The sequence below is a fragment of the Eumetopias jubatus genome, unplaced genomic scaffold (assembly GCF_037043125.1).
Source record: "Eumetopias jubatus isolate StellerSeaLion01/CBP00866 unplaced genomic scaffold, mEumJub1_p1.0 scaffold_4, whole genome shotgun sequence".
Taxonomy (NCBI): Eukaryota; Metazoa; Chordata; class Mammalia; order Carnivora; family Otariidae; genus Eumetopias; species Eumetopias jubatus.
The window spans coordinates 82,514,818-82,537,325 of NW_028274810.1; the positions used below are offsets into that span (position 1 = coordinate 82,514,818).

A 22,508-nucleotide genomic window follows, 5' to 3' on the forward strand; every position below is an offset into this window, starting at 1 on the left:
CTTCGATTGCGCGCGCGCGGAGCCGGTGGGAGTGCGACCGCCGGGTCACGTGAGAGGTTTAGTCCGCACTCTCCAGGGGGCAGCCATTTTCTTAAAGGCCGTTTAGCTCCCGATACTGTCAAAATACTCAGATGAGAAATGTAGGATGCTTTCGGGTCTAGTTAACAACTCTGGAAGTGAGGCGGAAAGAAAAGGCTTCCAACCACTCAGACATAGGGGTGTCTAGTTCAAGTGTCTCCCTACTCCTAGGTCCTCCAATTTCTTTTTCCTTATTTCTTAGAACGGATGAAGTAAACGCAGAAAATAGGGCCTAAGCCTATTAAAGATGTGCTCCCAGCAGCAGGCCCTAGGATAGAAATCTTAGGGTATAAAGTACATAGGCGAGAATGGAGTCCTGGTTCTTTAAGGGGGCGTGCCAAGGGGGGGCGGAGTCTAGAACGGAAGTTGTAATTCAGAGCCGAAGTCCGGCTAACGAAGGGCGGAAGTAGAGTGTAGAGTGCTGCAATTATGGCGCAGGAGGAAGATGTTCGAGATTACAATTTGACTGAAGAGCAGAAGGCGATCAAGGCCAAGTATCCTCCAGTCATTCGGAAGTACGAGTGTGAGTAGGTGGCTCGCTTCTCTCATGTTCTCTCTCTCCTTGCACAGGTCTTCCGGCCTAGCCTTCAGGCTTGATCCCGTTTCGCCCTGTATTGTAGGTCCCTGTCTGGGGGATGCTGAAGGAAAAAGCCACCTGGTCTGAGAGTCGGGAAACTGGGCTGACACATTTACAGTCTCTTGAACTCTTTCTACATTTACCTAGTCACATTACCTTGTGCGAATTTTACCAGTGTATTCATTCTAAAGATAAGCATATTTTCAAGCGTTTGCCCGGTTGTCGCCCGTATGTATCTCCAAAAGTGGGGTGGTTAGAGTGTGGTTACGTTAGAGGACTTATAGAAAGCCGAGTAGGGAACTGCTAACTTGGTGATTTACCTGGATCGTGTTTTTAGTAAAAAGACTTGGTTTTGCCATGAACAGCTTTGTCAACTTAAGGCAAATCAGATAACCTCTCTTTGCACCTTAATTCCTTCATCTAAGGAGTAAATCAGATAATACACCTGAAAGTATAGTGCAGATTCTGATCTTCTATATAAACGTTTAGTTATCCTCCCTAAAGGTTGCTATGGTTTGGGGAGCACAAATCTGACTTTTATTTTTCTACTTTAAAATCTCATTAATTTGGGACACCTGAGTGGCTCAGTCGTTAAGCGTCTGCCTTCGGCTCAGGTCATGATCCCAGGGTCCTGGGATTGAGCCCCGCATCCCGCTCGCTCCCTGCTCGGCGGGAAGCCTGCTTCTCCCTCTCCCCCGGCTTGTGTTCCCTCTTTCGCTGTGTCTCTCTCTCTGTCAAATAAATAAATAAAATCTTTAAAAAAATAAAATCTCAATTTTCTTTTGTCCTCTGTAGAGTTTATTTACCATGGCATACTGGGTTCTGAACCCACATATCTCCCTTGCTCATTTTTCTCTTAAAAACAGTTTTTTAAATATTTTAGTTGTTTGAGAGTGATAGATCGCGGGATCACGAGCGGGAGGAGGGAGAGAGGGAGAGGGAGAATCGGACTTCCCACTGAGCAGGGATCCCTACTTCGGCTCCATCCGAGGACCCCAAGATCATGACCTGAGCCAGAGGCAGCCACTCAACTGACTGAGCCACCCAGGCGCCCCTTAAAAACAGTTTTTAATAAGTCTTGTATCTGGGGACGCCTGGGTAGCTCAGTTGGTTAAGCGGCTGCCTTCAGCTCAGCTCAGGTCATGATTCTAGAGTCCTGGAATCAGCCCCGCATCGGGATCCTTGCTCTGCGGGGAGCCTGCTTCTCCCTCTCCCTCTGCCTCCCTGCCACTCCCTCTGCTTTTGCTCTCTCTCTCACTATCTCTCTCTCTCTGTGTCAAATAAAATCTTTAAAAAAGAGTAAGTCTTGTATCTGGTTCAAAAAGTACGAGAGGTATACTGTGTGAAAGTCTCTCTTAGCCCTGATTCCCGACCATCTAGTCTTACTCGCCAGGTCAACATCAACAGCCCTTACCATTTTCTTACGTATACATGCAAAGATGTTCTCTAACATTTACTTTATTTAACCAATTTCCAGCTGATAGACATTTGTGTTATTTCTAGTCTTTTGTTATTAGAAACAATGCAGCAGTGAATATACTTGTGCATCTATTGTTTTGCACATGTGCAAGTATATCTGTGAATTTCCAGAAGTTATGCTGCTCTGTCAAAGGATATGTACATTTTTATTTTTAACACTTATTGCTAAATTGATCTCCAGTGAGGTTATGCCAGTTTATACTCTCATTAGCATTGTGTGAGCGTGCCTCTTTCCTCACACTTCTACCCATTTATTGCATAACCATACTTTTTGGTCTTTTCTAATTTAAATGTCTTGTCATATTAGTTGCATTTTTTCTTATTATAAGTGAAGTTGAACATATTTCTGTATGTGTGGAGCTATTTGTTATGTCCCTTTCTGCGATGTGTACATTCATATTCTTACCCATTTTTCTGTTGGGTGGTTTTTGTTTGTTTTACTATAGAAATTTATTTTTATGTAGTGAAATTTATTAACTTTTTATGGCTTCTGGGAAGTCATACTTAGGAAGGCTTTGCCCACTCTGAGATAGTAAAATAACTCTCCTGTGTTTTCTTCTAGTACATTTGGAAATGAAAACTTTTTTTTTTTTTGTAAGTAAGCTCTACACCCAATGTGGGGCTTGAACTTACCACCTTGAGATCAAGAGTTGCATGCTCTATGAACTGAGCCAGGCAGGTGTGCTTGGAAATAAAAACTTTTATTGAAGTATAATACACGTACCGAAGAGTGCATATATCATAAGTGAATGTTCACAAACTGAATACACCTATATAACTGACCAGATGGATAAACAATATTACAGCTTCCCCGCAGCTCATCTCATGCTCCTTTCCAGTCACCACCATTCTCCCTACTCCCATTAGCCTTTTTTTTTTAAAGATTTTATTTTTAAGTAATTTCTACACCCAACGTGGGGCTTGAACTCATAGCCCCCAGATTAAGCCTCTCACGCTCCACCAGCTAAGCCAGCCAGGACCCCCCCCCCATATTGGCCTGACTTTTAACATCATAGATTAGCTTTGCCTGTTTTTGTACATTATATAAATGGAATTATACAGTATGCCTTTTTTCTTTCTAACTTTTTTTTATTTTAAGTAGGCTCCATACCGAGCGTGGGGCTCAAACTCACAACTCAGAGGTCAAGCATCACATGCTCTACTGACTGAGCCAGCCAGGCATGCCCAGTATGTCTTCCTTTAGTGTTTGGCTTTTTCTTGCTTGTATTTGTGAGAACCATATTTTTGCTAATAGTTATAGATTGTTCTTGTTTCTAGTTTTTTTTTTTAAAGATTTTATTTTTATTTATTTGAGAGAGAATGAGAGAGAGCACGAGAGGGAAGAGGGTCAGAGGGAGAAGCAGACTCCCTGCTGAGCAGGGAGCCCGATGTGGGACTTGATCCCGGGACTCCAGGATCATGACCTGAGCTGAAGGCAGTCACTTAACCAACTGAGCCACCCAGGCGCCCTAGTTTGTTTTTTTTTTTTTTTTAACATTTTAATCTTCAAAACATCAGAATTAGAGTAAGGTAGAAATTAGGTATCTGATTTAATTATTTTCCAGGTGACTTACCAGATGTTCTGACTTCATTTCTTCAGCAGTCTGTCTTTTCTCCTGTGATTGAAATGGGACATCTTTCTCATATACAGAATTCTCCTACCTATATTTAGGTCTGTAGCTGGACTTAACTATTCTGTTCCTTCCTTCTGTCTCTTTTTATGTGCCAGTGCTGTAGTTTTAATTATTGAGGCTTTATTCTATTAATATCTTGTAGGACACTCTCCCCTCACTATTTGCCCCTTTCCTGCCATTCTTTTTTATTTTGGGGGGGCAGAAGAAGAGAATCTTCAGCTCTTAAGCAGCCTCCACACCCCGTGCAGAGCCCAACGTGGGGCTCGATCTCACAACCTGAGATCATGACCTGAGCCAAAATTAAGACAGGGATGCTTAACCAACTGAACCACCCAGGTGCTCCCCCTTTCTTGCCATTCTTGCTTTTTTTTTCCTGTATAAGGATAAACACCAGCTATATATAAATGTAGACAAAACTAAGGGGATAGTATGATGACTTCCACGTATACATCACTCAGCTTCAGCAATGAAGAACTTGAGCTTACATAGCATCTTGACAGGAGCAGTAATTTTGTAGAGAAATGACAAGACAATGGAAAAGCACTTTGTACTTGTGGGGCAGCCAATTGTGGGAAGATAAATATATGGGGGAACTAATGGAAGATGAGGGCTAGTTAGGAAACTTTATTATGTTGATTCCTCTGGTGCTGACTCTGGGTGGATAGGGGTCTAGAGTTTTCTCTGATGATTAATTTCCTTGCTGATAGGCAGTGGGGAGCACCTTTACAAAATTCTGTTTTAGGCATATAGTGGGGAAGGCAGAGAGTTTTTCTTGTATCTTCTCTCAGTCTTCAGCTCAAAATGATCTTTATGCCAGAGTGGCATTTATTTGGCTACCTTTTCACCTCCTTTCCTATTATTATTTTTATTTTTTTTAAGTAGGCTCTGTGCTGCACCCCACATTGGGTGTAGAGATTACTTAAATAAAAACTTAAAAAAACCCCACAGATTGAAAAATTACTATTGGTATTTTTCATTCATATTAATTATGAATTTAGGGAGAATTAAAGCTTTAATATTTACATTAGTTTTTTTCTCCAGGGATAGGGTATTCAAATCTTATTTTGTGTATCCTGAGAAGGTTATTTTTAGGTATTTCGTCTTTTTTGTTTTTTTTTGGGTAATGTCTGTGTCCAACGTGGAACTCAAACTCATGACCCTGAGATCAACAGTTGCATGCTCTAAAAAAAAAAAAAAAAAAAGTTGCATGCTCTACCAACAGAGCCAACCAGGCACTCCACATCTTTTTGTTTCTGATGTAAATGTAAATGATCCTTTCTTCATGCTATCATCTCTGTCTATCCTGTTAATTGATTAAAATTGTGAAAGCTATTGAGTTGTATAATTTTTTACACTGCCTTTTTATGGAATTCTCTTACAGTTAGTATAACTTTCAGTTGATACTCTTGGGCCATCATCTCCAATTTTTTTTCGTTGCACACTTTGAATTTTGTATGCTTTACTGCATTATCATAATATATGCATTATAAAACATCTGTTTTCTTTCCTCTGACACCACTCTTTTTAAGATTTTACTAATTTGAGAGAGAGCTGGGGGGAGGGGCAGAGGGAAAGGGAGAGAGAATCTAGAACAGATTCTTCGCTGAGCCCAGAAGCCGACTCGGAGTTCGGTCCCACGACCCTGAGATCATGACCTGAGCCGAAATCAAGACCTGGACGCTTAACCAACTGAGCCACCCAGGCACCCCCTGCTAACACCACTCCTGACATGAAATGTACGGTTTCTCCACATCAAGCAGTTTTCCAGTTCTCTGACACCAACTAGGTGTCCATCAATTCAATTCAATTCTGACACTAACTCCCCAGAATTAGCACAGACCCCACTGGTTAAGGGCTCAGTTCCACAGGACGGCTCCCACTTCAGACCAGCCCCAAATGGGGCACCCAGGCTACCTACACTTCTGCCTAGCCAATTGCAATTTCTGGTGGTCCCACGTATCCCTTCCAGCCCCCCTTCGGCTCAAGTTCAGTAATTTGCTAGAACAATTCATGAACTCAGGTAAATGCTTTACTTGGGTTTACCAATTTTATTATAGGGGGTACAACTAAGCAACAGTCTAATGGAGGCCATGCATTGGGCAAGATAGGGGGAGAGGGGCTTGGAGCTTCCATACCCGCTCTGGGCTCGTCATCCTCCTAGCACCTTGATGAGTTCATCAGTGGGATGTTCTCTAAATCTCTTTACGAGTCTATAGCTTAGTCTCTTGTTCCACCCTCCACAGGCCAGACACACACTCATTGCTGGTGAGGGGGTGGGGCTGAAAGTTCCCACTCTTTAATCATGTGTTTGATCATCCTCGTGACCGTCCCATTCTAAGGTTATCTAGGAGCCCTACCCTGAGTAACCTTAAAAGCATAGACTCACGTGTGGACAGAAGGGGATAATTAATGAATAACAACAAGACACTCCTATCATTTAGGAAAATCCAAGCGTTTTAGGAGCTTTGCCAGAAACCAGGGACAAAGACCAATTATATATTTTTATTATACCACAAAAACATTCAGTAAATATAGCAATTAAGAATGAGAGAAGGAAAGAGTTTAACTTTTTTCAATTTGTTGTACAGAAAAAATCCTTTTGCTCAAAAATCCTGTTAATATTTTTATGATACATTTCATGATTATATCTATGGAGCGGATCATATATGAGTTACATTAATCTGTTTCCTAATAATTGAATCTTGGCGTTCTGGAATAAATCCCACTTGATCATACTGGATTCTACTTGCCAACATTTTGTACAGTCTTTGATGTAATGTGAGATTGGTCTGTATTTTCTCCTAGTTTCATTTCTTTCCACAGATGACCCCCAGACCTCCTCCCAAGCTTATCCTGTATGTAGCTCTGTTTTTCCGTTTAGACTCAGCATAGTTACCATCTCGTTTATTCGTTCAGCAATATGGTTGCACACCTGTTATGTATCGGGCACTGAGCAGAAATTGGGAATAAGAGAATGAGCAAACAGATTCAGAACACCCTTAGTCTCTTGGCTCTTACAGTGTTAAGTCTTGTTTCCTTTGGGAATTCTTAACCCCTCAGTCCAAGTTAAATTTATTTCCTATTCTTCCATAGTTTTCAGTTCTCAAAGTGTGGTCCTTGGACCCTCGGGTTTCCCAGACCCTTTCAGAGGATCTGTGATGTCAAAACTACTTCCATAATAATGCTGAGCTATTTGCTCTTTTACTCTGTTGATAGTTGTGCTGATAGTGCAGAGGCATTGGAGGGGTAAAACTGCTGTCCCTTTAGCACAGATTGAGGCAGTGGCACCAAACTCTGCTGGGAGTCACTTTATTCCTTACTGCCTTGTAGTTAAAAGAAGATTTTTACTTAAAGATGTCCTTGATGAATCAATAAGGACTGTCAGTTTTATTAAATCTTGACCACTGAGTACATGTCTTTTTAATGTTCTGTGAAACAACATGGAAATTATGCATAAAGTATTTCTGCTGGTTGTCAAAGTATTGATTACCTTGAGGAAAAGAACCTGTGTAATCGAGCTGTGAACTGTTTTTGTTTTGTTTTTGTTATTCAGATGGGTATTTGGCAGATAATTTCTTTAAATAAAATGCTGTCACATCAAGGAAAATAACATGGTATTTGTTGGCAATGATAAAATTCAAGGTTTTGAGTGAAATTCAAATTTTGGAAAACTTGTATATACCATCATGAGCTTGACAGTTTCCCAGTAATTAAAGATATTTTTGATGAGATTGGTGGCACCTGGCTGGCTCCGGCGGCAGAGCATGCCACTCTTTATCTCAGGGTTGTGAGTTCGAACCCCACAGTGGGTGTAGAGATTACTTAAAAATGTTTTTTAAAAAAGTTCGGTAAACTGATACATACATGTATTTATCATTGGAGTGTGTTATACATTGGATTGTAACCAAACTTCAATCAGGCTATAGAACATTTCCATTACCCTAGAAAGTTCCCTTTTGCTTTTTTCCTGCAAGGCCCCACATCTTTACTTTGAGGCAGTTTGGATTTCTATCACCAGAGCTTAATTTTGCCTGTTCTAAGAGTTTCACACAAGTGGATCCACACGGTATAGATTCTTTTATGCCTGACTTCTTCACTCAGTATCAAAAATAAATGCAGCTGGACGTTAAAGTGGTGAATGGGATTTTATTCAGTAACTACAGTAGGAGAAAGAGCTGAGCTCCATTCCGAATTGCACAGAGGTGATGGGACCTTTTAAAGGGCAAATGCAGAAGAAGGGAGAGTGGGAGCTCAGTAGAGTCAGAGAAGTGAAAAATCACTAATGGTTAGTCTGTAAATTCAATTAGGCCTACAGTATGGTAGCAGGCAGTTACCGAAGTTCGAAGTTCAGATTCTATCTTCCCACAGGGACTGGGAGTCCTTCCAGATGATTACATTTCAGAGGAATGGCTGTGGAGTCCTTGAGAAGGACCCTGCTGAGTTGTAAGAGATAAATATTCACTGTTGTAAGCCCTTTTTAGTAAATGCTGTAAGAAAGGGAGGTTAAGGGCCTATTGTCAGGTTTGGGCTGGAACAAACAGTAAATTCTGGCTGTGTAGCACTTTCTCCAGCAGGTAGTCTAATGCGCTCGGGCTGGGGTGATTCTAGGAGCAAGGCTTATGCTGTTAGAAGCCCATCTGTGCTAAAGTTTGATCACTCTTGGCACAGGAGTTTTGGATACGGGTGTTAGGTGCTGAGAGTTCTGCAGTTTTCATTTAACGTTTTTGAGATTCATGTTAATGCATGAGTCCGTAGGTCGCACTGTTTTATCACTGAGCAGTACCGCCTTGTGTCTTTGTTTTACTCAGTTTTTATTTATTTATTTATTTTTATTTTTTAGAGATTTTATTTATTTATTTGAGAAAGAAAGAGAGCAGGAGAGGGGGGAAGGTCAGAGGGAGAAGCAGACTCCCCGCTGAGCAGAGAGCCCGATGCGGGACTCGATCCTGAAACTCCAGGATCATGACCTGAGCCGAAGGCAGTCGCTTAACCAAGTGAGCCACCCAGGCGCCCAGATACTCAGTTTTTAATTTGGAGGAATAAATTGCTGTGAGCATTCTGGACAGAGGCGTTCATTTCTCTAGGGTTAATACCTCACCTTTTCGTTTAACTTGTTTATCTTCTCTCCTGGTCATCTCCTAGTGCCTCAAACGTATTAAGTCCACAGGAATATTTTTGAATGAATTAAAGACGGATTTGAACCTTGAGTGCCACCAGAAGACTATATGTTATGGTGCAAAGTCTACTAGCCTGGTGCTTGGGACTTCTCAATTCTATGCCCACCTTTGCCTCTAATCAACAGTAGTCTTTAACAAGTCACACGATCTCTTTGGATTTCAGGTTTTTTCCTTTTTGAAAAAAAAATTTTTTTAAATGATTTTCTACACCCAACATGGGGCTTGAACTCATGATCCTGACCAAGTGTTGCATACTGTACAGACCAAGCCAGCCAGGCGCCCCAGGTTTCTTCTTGTAAGTGAGGGAATTATAATAAATGAGCTACACGGCTTCCTTCTAGCCTGACTATTCTATGATCCCAAGTGGGAAGAACTGATAGAAGTCATGATACCAGTGAAGAACAGACTGTGAAACGTTGAGATACAGATCCAGTAGGAGTTTGTGATAGGAGCGGTTGTTAATTTTAGGTGGGGATATCAGGAAAAAGCTCACAAACATATTGCAGAGTTTACTTTCTAAAACCACTTTATTAGCCAAGGGTATCATTGAGGAGACTTCAAATGAAAGAAATCAACAAATAAAAAACTTGGCTCTTATTTTAAAAAGACAAACCTGTTTTGTATAGGATTTGGTTAGCTGTTCATGAAAAGGTAAGACAGAGAAATCTGAAATTTTATATCTTTGATGAAGTGGTTCCTAGAATTTTGACCATTCACACAGCAGATATTTAGAAAAGATACTGATTTGTTGAGGAAAAGTAACAAATGGCAGGAAATGGCATTATTGAGATACTACAATGTATTAGACACTTTAGATCACCTTGAAGCTCCTGGCCCTGCTGCCTCCTAGAAATTGTTATTTAAATACAAATCTTGACCTTTTAAGAAGTAACCTTTAAGAAACCAATTAACTTTCTTATGTAAATGATAGCAAAAGGTGAGGTTTGCCCCACATTTTCTTGTTTTTGAAGGATAATTTTTTTTTTTTTTTAGGATTTTATTTATGTATTTGAAAGGGAGAGAAAATGAGCAGGGCCGGGGGAGGGGCAGAAGGAGAGGGAGAAGCAGGCTCCCCGCTAAGTTTGGCGCCCAATGCGGTGGCTCCATCCTAGGACCCTGGGATTATGACTTGAGCTGAAAGCAACCAACTGAGCCACCCAGGCGCCCCAAAGGATAATGTTCTTAATAATGAACTAGAGTTTCTTGTGATTTGCTAGTCAAGTTTAATGACATAGTGTATTTTTCCCTCTTTCCCTCAGATTTGGATCATACAGCAGATGTCCAGTGAGTACACCTGCAATTTATGCCTTTGAAATCATGTTCTTAAATAGGAAGTCTGATGTTTTAATCTTGCTGTCCCTAGTTTTAATTCTCTCTTCCTATTTTGGTTCCTTTACAACATGAAAATGATGATTTAAAAGAACCTGGTTTCCATGCCATTAGATTGATTGAGGCCTTTGGATTTGTATTTATCATGCTGATTTTATTTTGACCTTGCTGTAAGTTTTCTCTCTTGCTGTAGATTTTATTACACAGGGCATAAATGTATTTCCTTAGGTTACATGCGTGGGGAGATACTCTGGAGGAAGCATTTGAACAATGTGCAATGGCCATGTTTGGTTACATGACAGATACTGGGACTGTGGAGCCCCTGCAAACAGTAGAAGTAGAAACCCAAGGTAACCAATTTATTCACAGGGAAGAAATTGTCATGCAAATGTACAGTGTTCTGCATAACTTAAGTACATTTTCACAATAAGAACGACAAAATTAATTATGAGCCTGTTCTTCCTCTTTTGGCTAGCCTAAGAATTTGCTCTTTTATTTTATTATTTTTTTAAACTATTTGTTTTTTTGTTTTAAGATTTTATTTATTTGACAGAGAGAGACACAGCGAGAGAGGGAACACAAGCAGGGGGAGCGGGAGAGGGAGAAGCAGGCTTCCTGTGGAGCAGGGAGCCCGATGGAGGGCTCGATTCCAGGAACCTGGGATCATGACCTGAGCCGAAGGCAGACGCTTAGTGACTGAGCCACCCAGGCGCCCCATTCCTTGCACTTTTAAATTCAAACAAGTTTTTAGAGACAAGAATTATTAAACCTCATATTATCGTGATTCTTCTTGATCCTATGTAGGAGATGACTTACAGTCTCTGCTGTTTCACTTTTTGGATGAGTGGCTTTATAAGTTCAGTGCTGATGAATTCTTTATACCCCGGGTAAGCAAGGGTTTTTCTTTTTTACTGAGCAGTGGGTTCTTAGTTCAGATTTTAAAAGAAAAAGTGATTGAGAATAGAACACATGCAAAACGAAGCCATATGGATACATAAGATGATACTGATTTGAAGAAAATAGGGACTTCTTGGTTAACCTGACTTGCCCTATGTATATGCATTTTGTAATATTTAGATCTCTTACCATATACTTGTCACTAATCAGGATTGTGTGATAAGAATGCACCTGCTGTCTTCACCCACACTTTTTTATGTCTCCCAAGTATGAACTATATTTATGTCCATCCATGTGTTCCCTTGTCCCATGCAAAATTTAGTAGTTCTGCCATGTTGGCCTAAATTTAAAAATTGTTCTCAGCTTTCCTTAACATGAAAAAGGAAAAGCGAAATGGATATTGCTTGTTGCCATCAACCTTGAGAAGGGAACCCCTCTCCAACATCATTGTTAACCTAAGACACAGGGCCCTCCTTGCTTCCACACCCCTCCATTCTCTCCCTTCCCAGCCCCACTACGTACACTCTTCTAACTGGTCACTTGTCTTACAGAGGTCAAGAGCCTACAGTGTTATTTACAAATGGGCTGAGAATGATTGAAATCCTGTATCATCCTATTCTGTTTTACAGAGAAATTTCTTGACTCATGTTTTTAGATTGTACATTTTTCAAGAATATTTCCCTTAAATATGTAAGAGAAAGCCTTATTTCCTTGAAATATATTTCATTTGTTCTACTTTAGTTAACATTTTAATTTTCTTTGCTTCAGAGAAGTAGTATGCTATTGATTTCTAGGAAAGGGGATAACCTAGGCATGTTTTTGCAAATTTAAAGTATAGTTGATATAAAATATTAGTTTCAGGTATACAACATGGTGTTTTGACAATTATTAGACATGTTTTAGTAGATGGTCTGTTACAAACACTTTTTAAAATTAAATTTTTTTTTCCTCTTTAGGAAGTGAAAGTACTTCAGATTGATCAAAGAAATTTCAAATTACGGTCAATTGGGTATGTTTTGAAAATCTTTTTGTGCTCGCTTTGGCAGCACATATATGAAAATCTTTTAAGTAGCAAGTCATGAAGGTTGTTAAAATTCTGCACTGAACCTAGGATGCCAGAAGACAAAAATATGAAGTCAGAGGTCCAGTCGCATCCCAGTGGAGCTCTGCAGGTTAAGCTTTATGAGCCCTGGAAGCAAGGGTTTTGGTTCTCAGCTTTGGAGGACCAGAAATTTGTCAGAATGAAGTTGATACTGGTTCTTGAACCTGATTCCCAATTTATTGATTTTTAGTGTAAAATTTTTTTGCATGAAGCCTGGCTGGGTGACAGGAAGCACTGATGCATCCTTTTTGTAGATCCTCACACCTGGACTCTGTTCAAACTGGTCCCTTCTGTTAACAAATTATACTTTTCCTGCTAGAGTTTCAAACACTTGATTAGATCTCTTTGATTGGACTTGGTGTTTCCCGAATCTCTTCAATCACTTAAGGATATCTTTTAGGTTATTTCTATATAAAGTCCATTTCTTCCACTTTATGTTGAATTTGATTTGTTTCTTTTTGTAAAATGAGGTCTTTTATTATTTCCCCTCCTTTTCTTTTTTCTTTCTTTTTTTTTTTAAATGGGTAAGGAATCCGGCTTCTCCAAGGGTACTTAGCTAATACATAGTTGAACAGAATTTTAAAGCTTTGTTCTTTTGGGGTGTCTGGGTGGCACAGTCACTTGAGCGTCGGACTCTTGGTTTTGGCTCAGGTCATAATCTTGAGATGGGACCAAGCCCAATGTTGGGCTCCACACTTGGCAGAGTCTGCTTGGGATTCTCTCTCGCTCTCCCTCTCCCTCTGCACCCACCTGAGCCCTGCTCTCTTCCTCTTCTCTCGAATAAATAAATCATTAAAAAAACCCACAAAGCTTTGTTCTTTCTGCTACCACTACTGCTTCTCCTCCTGTGATCTCTAGTCACATTCGTGTTAAAGGGAGAGGAGATACTTATCCCAGGTTCTAGGAGAGTACCTTTTTAGGGCCTTCTATATACAGACCATGGACATTTTCTGAAAAGTTATAAAATGCAAACCGATTTAAGATAATAATATTACAGCATGTAGTATTTTGCCTCTGCAGTACTCAGACCTGCTTTCTGCAATAGGAGATAGTAATTAATTAGTTCTGTAGCTTTGAGTACAGTGAAAATTTTGAACATGCTACTGTATTATAAAACAATAGTCATTAAACAATGTGTATTGAGAATCTACCACATGCACACTATACAAGGGCACTTTTTTTTTTTTTACGGCAACCATCAACCTTGTTGAAATAGCTATAGCACATAAGTCCCTCAACAGCTGTATTTACTGGCAGTCAAACTGAAATTAATAGCTGCCTTACCCCCCCCATCTCTTTTGGTTTCTCATATCTTAACCACATTGATAAGGTTTATTTTAAAATATGTAAAGGATAAATAAATATTAAATCTTGGAAGTCTTAATCATGTTTTAATTTTCCTTCTCAAGGTGGGGAGAAGAATTTTCATTGTCCAAGCACCCTCAGGTATGTTTTTAAATCCAGCCATTAAAAACATTTTATACTTCCTTACCATAAAGTCAGTATATGATGGTAAACCTCAGTGAGTTCTAATAAATTGGTGTAAAGTCGTAAGGTTTCCTCAGACTTCTCTGACCCTGTTATGTCTAAACACTGGGACATCACTCATCTGACTTGGTGGATTAGGAGTCAGTACTTGGGTTCTAGGGTCAGGCTTGTTACAGATTTTTGTAAGACTTAAAAGTCCCTTTGCCTTTTCGAGCTTCTGTGTCTCTCCCTTTAATGAAGGTGTTGGACTGAATGTTCTCTAAAGCACCTTCTACTTTCTGTGCATCTCCAGATTCTGTATTTGCCACCCTGTATGGCTTTACTCTATACCAGTCAGATCTGTATGGAGGAATAGGGGCAGGCACATGCTTTCTGTAAAGAGCTAGATCATGTTTGAAGCTTTGTGGAACAAGAGTGATAGAAGAGCAATATTCAGCTCCTCTGTTGACCACTGCGGCTACCACAGACAGCACAGAGATGAACGACTGTGGCTGTATTCCAGTAAAACGTCATGGCCACTGAAATCTGAATTTCATATCATTTTCAAATGTCATGAGATATTCTTTTGTGGGTTTTTTTTCCCCCCAACCATTTAGAAAAGTAAAAGCCATTCTTAGTGGGGGGGGGGGCTGTACAAAACCAGGTAGCCGGCTGGATTTGGCCCGTGATTTGCAGTTTGCTGACCCCTGTTTAGGCCAAGGAGACCTAAATTAGTTCAGGGTGACTGAGGACTCCTGGTTGCTTCTAGGACTTGCGGTATCATTTCTTCAAGCACAACATGATGAAGTGAAGCCTGGTGAGGAAACCTTGGGAGAGAAGCAGTAAAGAAGAGAAACCAGGAGAGGGGGCCATGTGAACTATAATACAAAAGACACAGTGGAACTTTCTTTTGAACATACTATGTTTGAGGTGTATATTAGATATCTAAACGGAGATGTCGCATAATAGGCACTTGTCTGTAGGATGACTTGTTTGGGAGATAGGTGGATCTGGAGATCTCAGTCTGGAAGCCATCACTGAATGGACGGTATTTATAGCCATAGGACTAGATAAGATTACCAAGGAGGGAGCTACAGATACGAGAGAGTATGGAGAAGACTGAGCTGTGGGCCCCCAACTTTGGAAGGGACAGAGCCAGAACGGAAAGGAGAAGGAGAGCCTCATGAGAGGGAGCAAAAGAAGGGTGCCCTAAAGCCAGATATCACATGCCCTTGAGTCTGCTCAGAGTGAGATGAGGATTGACAGTTGACCTTGGATTTACTAATCAGTGGAAAGATGTGTGGGTCAGAGAGCGAATGAATGAGAGAGAGGGAAGTGGGGGCAGCATATTGAGACGATTCTTTCAAAGAGTTTGCAGAAAAAGGGAACATATTGGATAGACCAGTAATAGCCAGAGGGGAATGTGGTGGGGAAGGGAAAAGTTGTTTTGTCTTGTTTTGGCAAAGAGGTTTGTAGCAGCGAGGAGTAGTGTAGTCTACGTGGAAGTGATCTAGGAACTCAGGGCAAATGGATCATGCTGGAGAGGGAGAGAATAATTTCAGAGCAAAGACCTTAAGTTGGTAAGGGGGGTAGGGGACAGAGTGTCCAGGGTCAGGGGTCAGCCTTCTGATAGGAGCAGGGCCGGGCTGTTCGTTGTAACAGGAGGCAAAGCTCATGTGAGTCGAGATGCCGGAGATGGTAGATTTGATGGGAGAAGATGAGCCAGTTCTTCCTGATCGCTCCTGTGTTCTCTAGGAGGCACGGCCTGAGGGTGAGAATGAGGGAGGGATGCTGGTGGTGAAGATGGAAAGTCATGCTTTCAGAGGGTGAGAAGGTCTCAAGTAGGTTGAGGACCCTTCTGAGACTGTGGACATGATTTCAGGTGATACCAGTTTAGCATGGTGCGTGCTGCTGTAGCAGAAAGTTGAACTGGATTTAGGTTGTGGTTTCACCAGGTGATTAGGGCAGAGGGAAAAAAAGCAAAAGTGGGTGCCTTTCAAATCTGTCTGCAAAATCGTCAGATTTCTTTTATGCCACGGAGCTAGCAAATGCCAGTCACCTATTGCCTGAGACATTTTGCACTACACGGAATTCTTGTAGATTCTTTTCTAGAACAGGAAGGAACTAAGAGGATGTCTAATCCTGGGGTTCTAAACCGGGGCCGGGTTATCAAAGACATGGAGAGAACCCCATGATAAAGTGAGTGGGCAGCGGAGGAGGAGAGAAGAGTCTGTGTTCCTCGGGCCCGGGTCACACTGCAAGCAGGAGGTCTTGAGCCCTGAGCCAGGCAGTAGGAGAGCTTTGGGCTCCTCCATTCAAGCCATTTGATAAATGGGAAAGCAGATGCTGGAGAGGTCAGACACCCTCCGTAGCCAGGCGGGAACAAAGCCAGGCCTCGAGCTGCAGCTCTTAACCGCCCAGCCGGCTCACTTTCCCTGTGCACACGTTGCATTGTTGCTGGATGAGTGGAGAATGCTATACAAGTAGCTGCTTGTTTCATGTGGCTTTTTAGTTTTTCAGAATAATAGTAAAAGTTGGCCTTTCTGCCAGTTGTTGCTAGAATTAATAATTCTGATTTCGATGTTCACTTTTTCTTTCTTGTTTTTTCTCTAACCCCTGCTTTAGGGAACTGAAGTCAAGGCAATAACCTACTCAGCAATGCAGGTCTATAATGAAGAGAAGCCAGAAGTTTTTGTGATCATTGACATTTGAGATACCAAAAAACAAAACAAAAATCCCCTCCTAAAAGTCCCTCCTATGAAGAACTGTTTTTTCCTCTTCTCAGAAGATCCCGTGATATAAATTCTACAGTATCTGTTGATAATATGGAGATTTGCAGAACAGAGCTTTTTTTTTAAGATTTTATTCATTTATTCGACAGAGAGAGCGAGAGAGCACAAGTGGGGAGCAGCAGAGAGAGAGGGAGAAGCAGGCTCCCCCCTGAGCAGGGAGCCCAATGTAGGGCTCGATCCCAGGACCCTGGGATCATGACCTGAGCCGAAGGCAGCTGCTTAACGACTGAGCCACCCAGGCGCCCCAATTTTCTATATATACATTAGGAGAGGTTGTGCTTTAGATTCCTGTGGGACAGAGCCATCCTGTATTCCACTTGATTTTCTTAGAAGAAATAATTATAGTTTAACAATTGGGAGACTTCTCTAGAAAGAGCTCTGAGTTTCTCTCTCTCACATTTTAAAGCACTAATGTATGGACACTTTACTGTTTTCCCATAAGAAAAATTAAATACCCTTACAAATGGGCCCTTCCTTCTAACATGTAATTTTATATTAAAGCCAGTATATTTATACACTTAGAGAAGAAAATAATTGTTTTAACATTTTTTTTTAAATTACCGAAGATCTTCGTTGTGGGAAAACCATGGTAAAATGATCTGAACTTTTCAAAGGAGGTAACTTTAAAAAAAAAATGAAACTTCTTTTGTTTGATTTGCAGCGTTATTCTACTGTCTATTCATTGATTGAGGTATTCTTTGTTGCCATGACAAGAGTTTGCAAAGTTGCTATTTATTCACACATAGATGAGAAAAGATTGCCACTGGGTGGTGCCAGCTATCATTATAGCATGCTAAACTTGACCTAAAAGGAAGAGATTGTCTGTGAGCTTCCTAAGTATTCTAAGCACTAATATTTTTCTTTGGGTATTTAACAGAAAGTAGAGGTAATGGAGACTAGGCCAAGAACCATGGTTTGAATAGTAGCTCTTCAAATGAATACATAGCAGCATAGTTGGGGTGGTGCTTCTTAGCCTTTTTTATTGTTAGGCACATTTTGTAAATTTGAATTGTGGTCCTCCGAGCAAAAACTGTCTATAAGAATCTCTTTACCTTTTGTTAGGATGAATTTCCAGGCAGACATAGGGCTCTTTTTTTTTTTTTTTTTCCCATGGACGCCTTTGAATATCATGCGCTGTTTGGGGCATTGATTGTGAAAATGTGCACTGGAATACTGTGAGTCTAATGGAAGAGCTGAATCCAGAATAGGAAGAGCTCTTGGGATATATTAAGCCAAGTAGGGTACAGACTTGAGTAGGAGAAACAGAGTAACTACACCTCTTACCACCAGTGCTATATAATGGGGTTCAGTAAAAGCAAGTCAGTTGTAATTATGTGATACAAATTATGTTTCTTTTCATTTATAGTAAATTTATAATTTGTTACAATTTTGTGTGAATTTTAAAATGTTTGTGTTTTGGGTTGCCTGGGTGGCTCAGTTGGTTAAGCATCTGCCTTCATCTCAGGTCATGATCCCAGGACCCTAGGATTGAGTCCCGCATAGGGCTCCTTGCTCAGTGGGAGCCAGCTTCTCCCTCTGCCTGCTGCTCCCCCTGCTTGTGGGAGCTCTCTCTCTCTCTGACAAATAAATAAAATCTTAAAAAAAAAAAAGTTTGTATTTTTAAATATGCCAAAATGAAGATACTGAGTAGAAGGAGAATGAGTATGTTGCCCTTTGTATGTGAAGTTGGCATTCTTGACTTACGAGCAGCACACACTTTATTTTTGTTCATTTACTGAGATGGTTGCACCAGGCTCTCACCAGACTCTCATACTAGAGTCAGGTATGTGTCTTGGCCTAGGAAACACGTCTTTCCCCTTTGGAAGGCAGCTCCCCCACCCTATAACATACCCACTCATCTTCACTTTTGTGTCTTATTCTCCTATCTGGGCTGTCTTTCCCATTTCCCAAAACATGAATAGCACATTCACCGCCCAGGGAGTCAGGGGCGTAATGAGAATGAACTGTGGGTGTTTAGCTGAGGATTTATGCCTCTCAGCTCTTGCCCTTATTGCTAAAGTGAATATAGGCCTAGTGTTGCAGTTTTCATGATACTCCAAAATAGGGATTTTCATATGAAAGCTCCCGAGTTTGGGGGGGAAAAACAACAACAACAACCCACTATGGGTCATCACAGTGGAATACAAACAAATTGTGGGTGGGCTGAATCTTGTCCACAGGTTGCTGGTCAGAAAGCTCTGCTTGAAAGCACAGCTCAAGTCACATTTTCTCAAAGCTTCCCTAACCCTTCCAGCCTTCAGTGGTCTTTAAACTATGCCTCCTTATGGGGCACCTAGGTGGCTCAGTTGGTGAGGCGACTGCCTTTGGCTCAGGTCGTGATCCTGGGGTCCTGGGATCGAGCCCCACATCGGGCTCCTGGCTTGGCGGGGAGCCTGCTTCTCCCTCTCTCTCTGCCTGCTATTCCACCTGCTTGTGCTCTCTCTCTCTCTCTCTGTCAAATAAATACATTTAAAAAATATCTTTATAAAATAAACTATGCCTCCTTAGTTAACTTTAAACCTTTGCAGCCTTAATTTTATACTTGTTCAGTGTTTGCAACCTTGTCCCTCTGAATAGAAGGAGCGGTTCCAGGTGGCATATAATAATAGATGGTCAGTCACTACCTAACGGTTCCTGGGCTAAGTAAGCATCTTGGAGTTACATCAAACTCAGGCAGAGCCTGCAGGTGAGCTCCTTGAGCAGATCTACAAGACTGGAGGATCGCAAGTCACAAGTCTCAATCTCTAGCCCTCAGTCGGCTGTCTGACCGTGGACCTACTTCCTCATCTATGTATTAGTAGTGCTCGTGATTCCTTAATTCCTTTCCAGTTCTAAGTTTCTGTGATCCTGTATTACTGTATTTTAAACAGCTGAGAGCAGGAAGGTTTCTGTTCCTGAGACAGTTTTTGGTTACTTAGCCTAAAAGGTCCATATCACACCATGAGCATCTTCTCCTTCACTCCGATTAGATGGCCTTTGTCATGAGTATGGCAGTGGCTTTTCAGGGAAGTCATCGTGACATGACCTTTTCTCCCTGGTGCCTCTCCTTCCAAGCGGTATAAGTGGTTTTGTGTCCCTACGGCCACTGTTGCCAATTCTCTTTCCACCTTGCTATTACCACTTGGGCTTTGGAAGAAAATGTTCAAAAAGGGTGAGAAAAGAACAATTTATACCCTCAAAGTGGGGCATGTGCACCCAGTGAACTAGAGTTCTGGCCCCCTCCCCACTTCTGAAATCTGAGCAGAAGGCTTGAGGATTTCCAGATTGAGAATTTTGTTTCTTCATCTAAGAAACCAGAAAATTGGAAAGGACGTCCTCCAAAAGCTCCTTCCAGAGCAAACATCCACAGAATTTAGTGACTATAGTATTTTATAAATGTTTCCCATCTAATGTACTATGAATAGCTCTTACTTTGTTACCTATGAAATGAACAAGGTCAAATTCTGGACAAAGAAGAAAGTACTCTTAGAAAAAAGGCCCACATACTTATTTTTGTCATAAACATGTATCCAGGATTCATCTGAACAAACTACTTTCCCAAGTGCTTTCAGTATGTTGTCCATTTGTCCCTCCAGTATTTCTATATGTGGTGCATTTATCTTGCATTTTACAAAGATGGAAATTCGTAACACCTAAAACTACCCGGCTGTTAAGGGGAAGATTTGGGACTTTGTTTATTGTCTTCATACAACATCCTTTAATGTATAACAAATCACACCTACGTTCTGTTCTTTTGATCCATGTAATAATCCTGTGAGGTTAGTATAGCAGCTGTTACGTTTTGTATATAAGGAAACACTTCATGTTTGGGTGATATTTGTGAGATACAACCCAAAAGGAGACGACTGACAGACTGCCATTTTATTTGACACTTACTCTAAAAGTTCAAAAGCTAATGTTATTTAGCAGAAACTTTTTTTTTTTAAGATTTATTTATTTGAGGGGGGAGGGGCAGAGGAGTAGGGAAAGGGACCAGCAGACTGCGCTGAGCGTGGGGCCTGACACGGGGCTCGATCTGATGAGCCTGAGATCGTGACCTGAGCTGAAACCAAGAGTCGGATGCCTAACCGACTGAGCCACCCAGGCGCCCCAAAAACATTTGAACTGTAGAAACAGTTTCATAGGACAAGACAGTAAAGAAGAATAGATTTCTATTGTTTCTTCCCACTGCCAAATAAATATACAACTGTGTGTGTGGTTTGTTTGTAAGTAGACTCCATGCTGGGCGTGGAGCCCAGTGCAGGGCTTGAACTCACAACCCTGAGATCAAGACCTGAGCTGAGATCAAGAGTCGGATGCTTAACTGACTGAGGCCACCCAGGTGCCCCAATGTGTGTGGGGTTTTTTTGTTTTTGTTTTAAGATTTTATTTATTTGACAGAGACACAGCGAGATAGGGAACACAAGCAGGGGGAGTAGGAGAGGGAGAAGCAGGCTCCCCACTTAGCAGGGAGCCCGATGCGGGGCTCGATCCCAGGACCCTGGGATCATGAGCTGGGCCGAAGGCAGACACTTAACGACTGAGCCACCCAGGCATCCCAATGTGTGCGTTCCAAGTATAAACGTTAAGGATGTTAGAGTCGAATTCCAATGCTGACTCTGTCATTCGTGAAATGTATGACTTTAGGAAATTTCCTCAACCTCTCTGAGGCTTAGTCTCCTCAACTCTGAAATGGGTAGGATGACTACTGTCAGACCAGGTTGCTGTGTGATGCTCCGGTATTGCTAGGGTAGTGAAGAACCTCATTTTGTAAGCGAAGAAAAAGGAGTCATTTTGGAATTATACTTGGAGCTGTGGCATTTAAACGACTGTGCTAACATTATTTGGAGGACTTGGGGTGTATAGTGGTTGATAGCACAAACTGGAACCAGATCACTGGGGGTCAAGTCCTGGTTCTGCCATTTACTAACTGTCCACTTTGGACACGTTGCTTTGCCACTCTGTGCCTTAGTTTCTTCATTTTAAGTGATGATGATAGTACTTGTAGGGTTGTTGAGAGAATTAAATAAATGTGTACACATAAAGCTCTTAGGACGGCACCTGACACATAGTAAATCCTCTATAAGTAAGGGCTAGTATTACTTTTGACAAGCATAAATGCTAACAGCTCCCTTACTCTTTCTCCTTATTTAAAAAAAAAAAAAAAAAAAGTCCACAGTGTTCATTCAGTTAGGGGCTGTGGCCAGCCTAGAGACAACCCTGGCGGCCGGTGCTATTCTGCTAAGGTCTGTGTTTATGAAGAAGGGCAAAAAAGCCACTTCTTTCTGCTTCTTCCCTCTTCTGTTTTCTCTTTAGACTTCTTTTCCTTTCCTGCTGTTCTGCTCCATGTTTTTCCTGTTTAATTAATCTAGTTTCCTTTCTTCCATATGTGAGTTGAGCATCCATCTTCAAAAGCTGCGCCCATCTCTTGATGCCAAACCAGTTTCCCTTCTAAGGAGCTCCCTCCCATTTGTCCCTTCCTGATCCCCTTGTAGCTCACATTCAAGGGTGTAATGAAAAGAAAGATGAACAAGTTATCGGGCAGCTTTGTTTCTGCCTTTATCTTTGTTCCCCTGGCCCCTTCAGAGCCCTCTCGGGACCAGTGGAGCCCCCCATCACCCACCAGCTAAGTTCACATAACACCAGTTCCTACCTTTGACTTTTTACCCTGATTGTTTTTATAACAGCTTCAGTGAGATATAACTCACATACCATACAATTCACCCACTGAAAGTGTACAATTCAATGGTTTTTAGTATGTCTTCACAGTTGTGCAACCATCATCACAATCAATTTTAGAACATTTTCACCCCCAGAAGAAACCCACTACCATTTTTACGCCCTCACCCCGCCCCCCAGCCCTAGGCAATCACTAATCTACTTTCTGTTCTTTAGATCAGTCTATTCTGTTGCCCAGATTCTTACCTGCCAACCCTGTTCCTTTTCAAAATCACTGGAAATTCACCTTTCAGAAGCTATTTGGATTCATCCCACCTG

The 22,508-nt window shown here is 41.4% G+C and overlaps 1 protein-coding gene across 7 annotated transcripts in view; it reads left to right on the forward strand.

Moving 5' to 3' along the window:
• Nucleotides 1-458: 458 nt before the first annotated feature.
• The window catches only part of TSLIG1 (tRNA splicing ligase complex subunit 1), a 53,017-nt gene continuing 30,967 nt past the window's right edge, over nucleotides 459-22,508 (forward strand). For 5 of the 7 annotated variants that reach the window (XR_015768000.1, XR_015767999.1, XR_015768001.1 and 2 more), the window contains exons 1-6: nucleotides 459-601; nucleotides 10,205-10,229; nucleotides 10,503-10,624; nucleotides 11,079-11,161; nucleotides 12,128-12,180; nucleotides 13,683-13,719. Coding sequence is in view for 3 of the 7 variants with exons in the window: in XM_028113736.2 (XP_027969537.1) it covers nucleotides 508-601; nucleotides 10,205-10,229; nucleotides 10,503-10,624; nucleotides 11,079-11,161; nucleotides 12,128-12,180; nucleotides 13,683-13,719 (414 nt within the window). In the remaining 4 variants the exon portion in view is untranslated. Of the gene's footprint in view, nucleotides 606-10,204; nucleotides 10,230-10,502; nucleotides 10,625-11,078; nucleotides 11,162-12,127; nucleotides 12,181-13,682; nucleotides 13,720-16,365; nucleotides 17,920-22,508 lie in introns of those variants that run through there. The other 2 variants (XM_028113735.2, XM_028113737.2) reach the window with 2 other exon arrangements.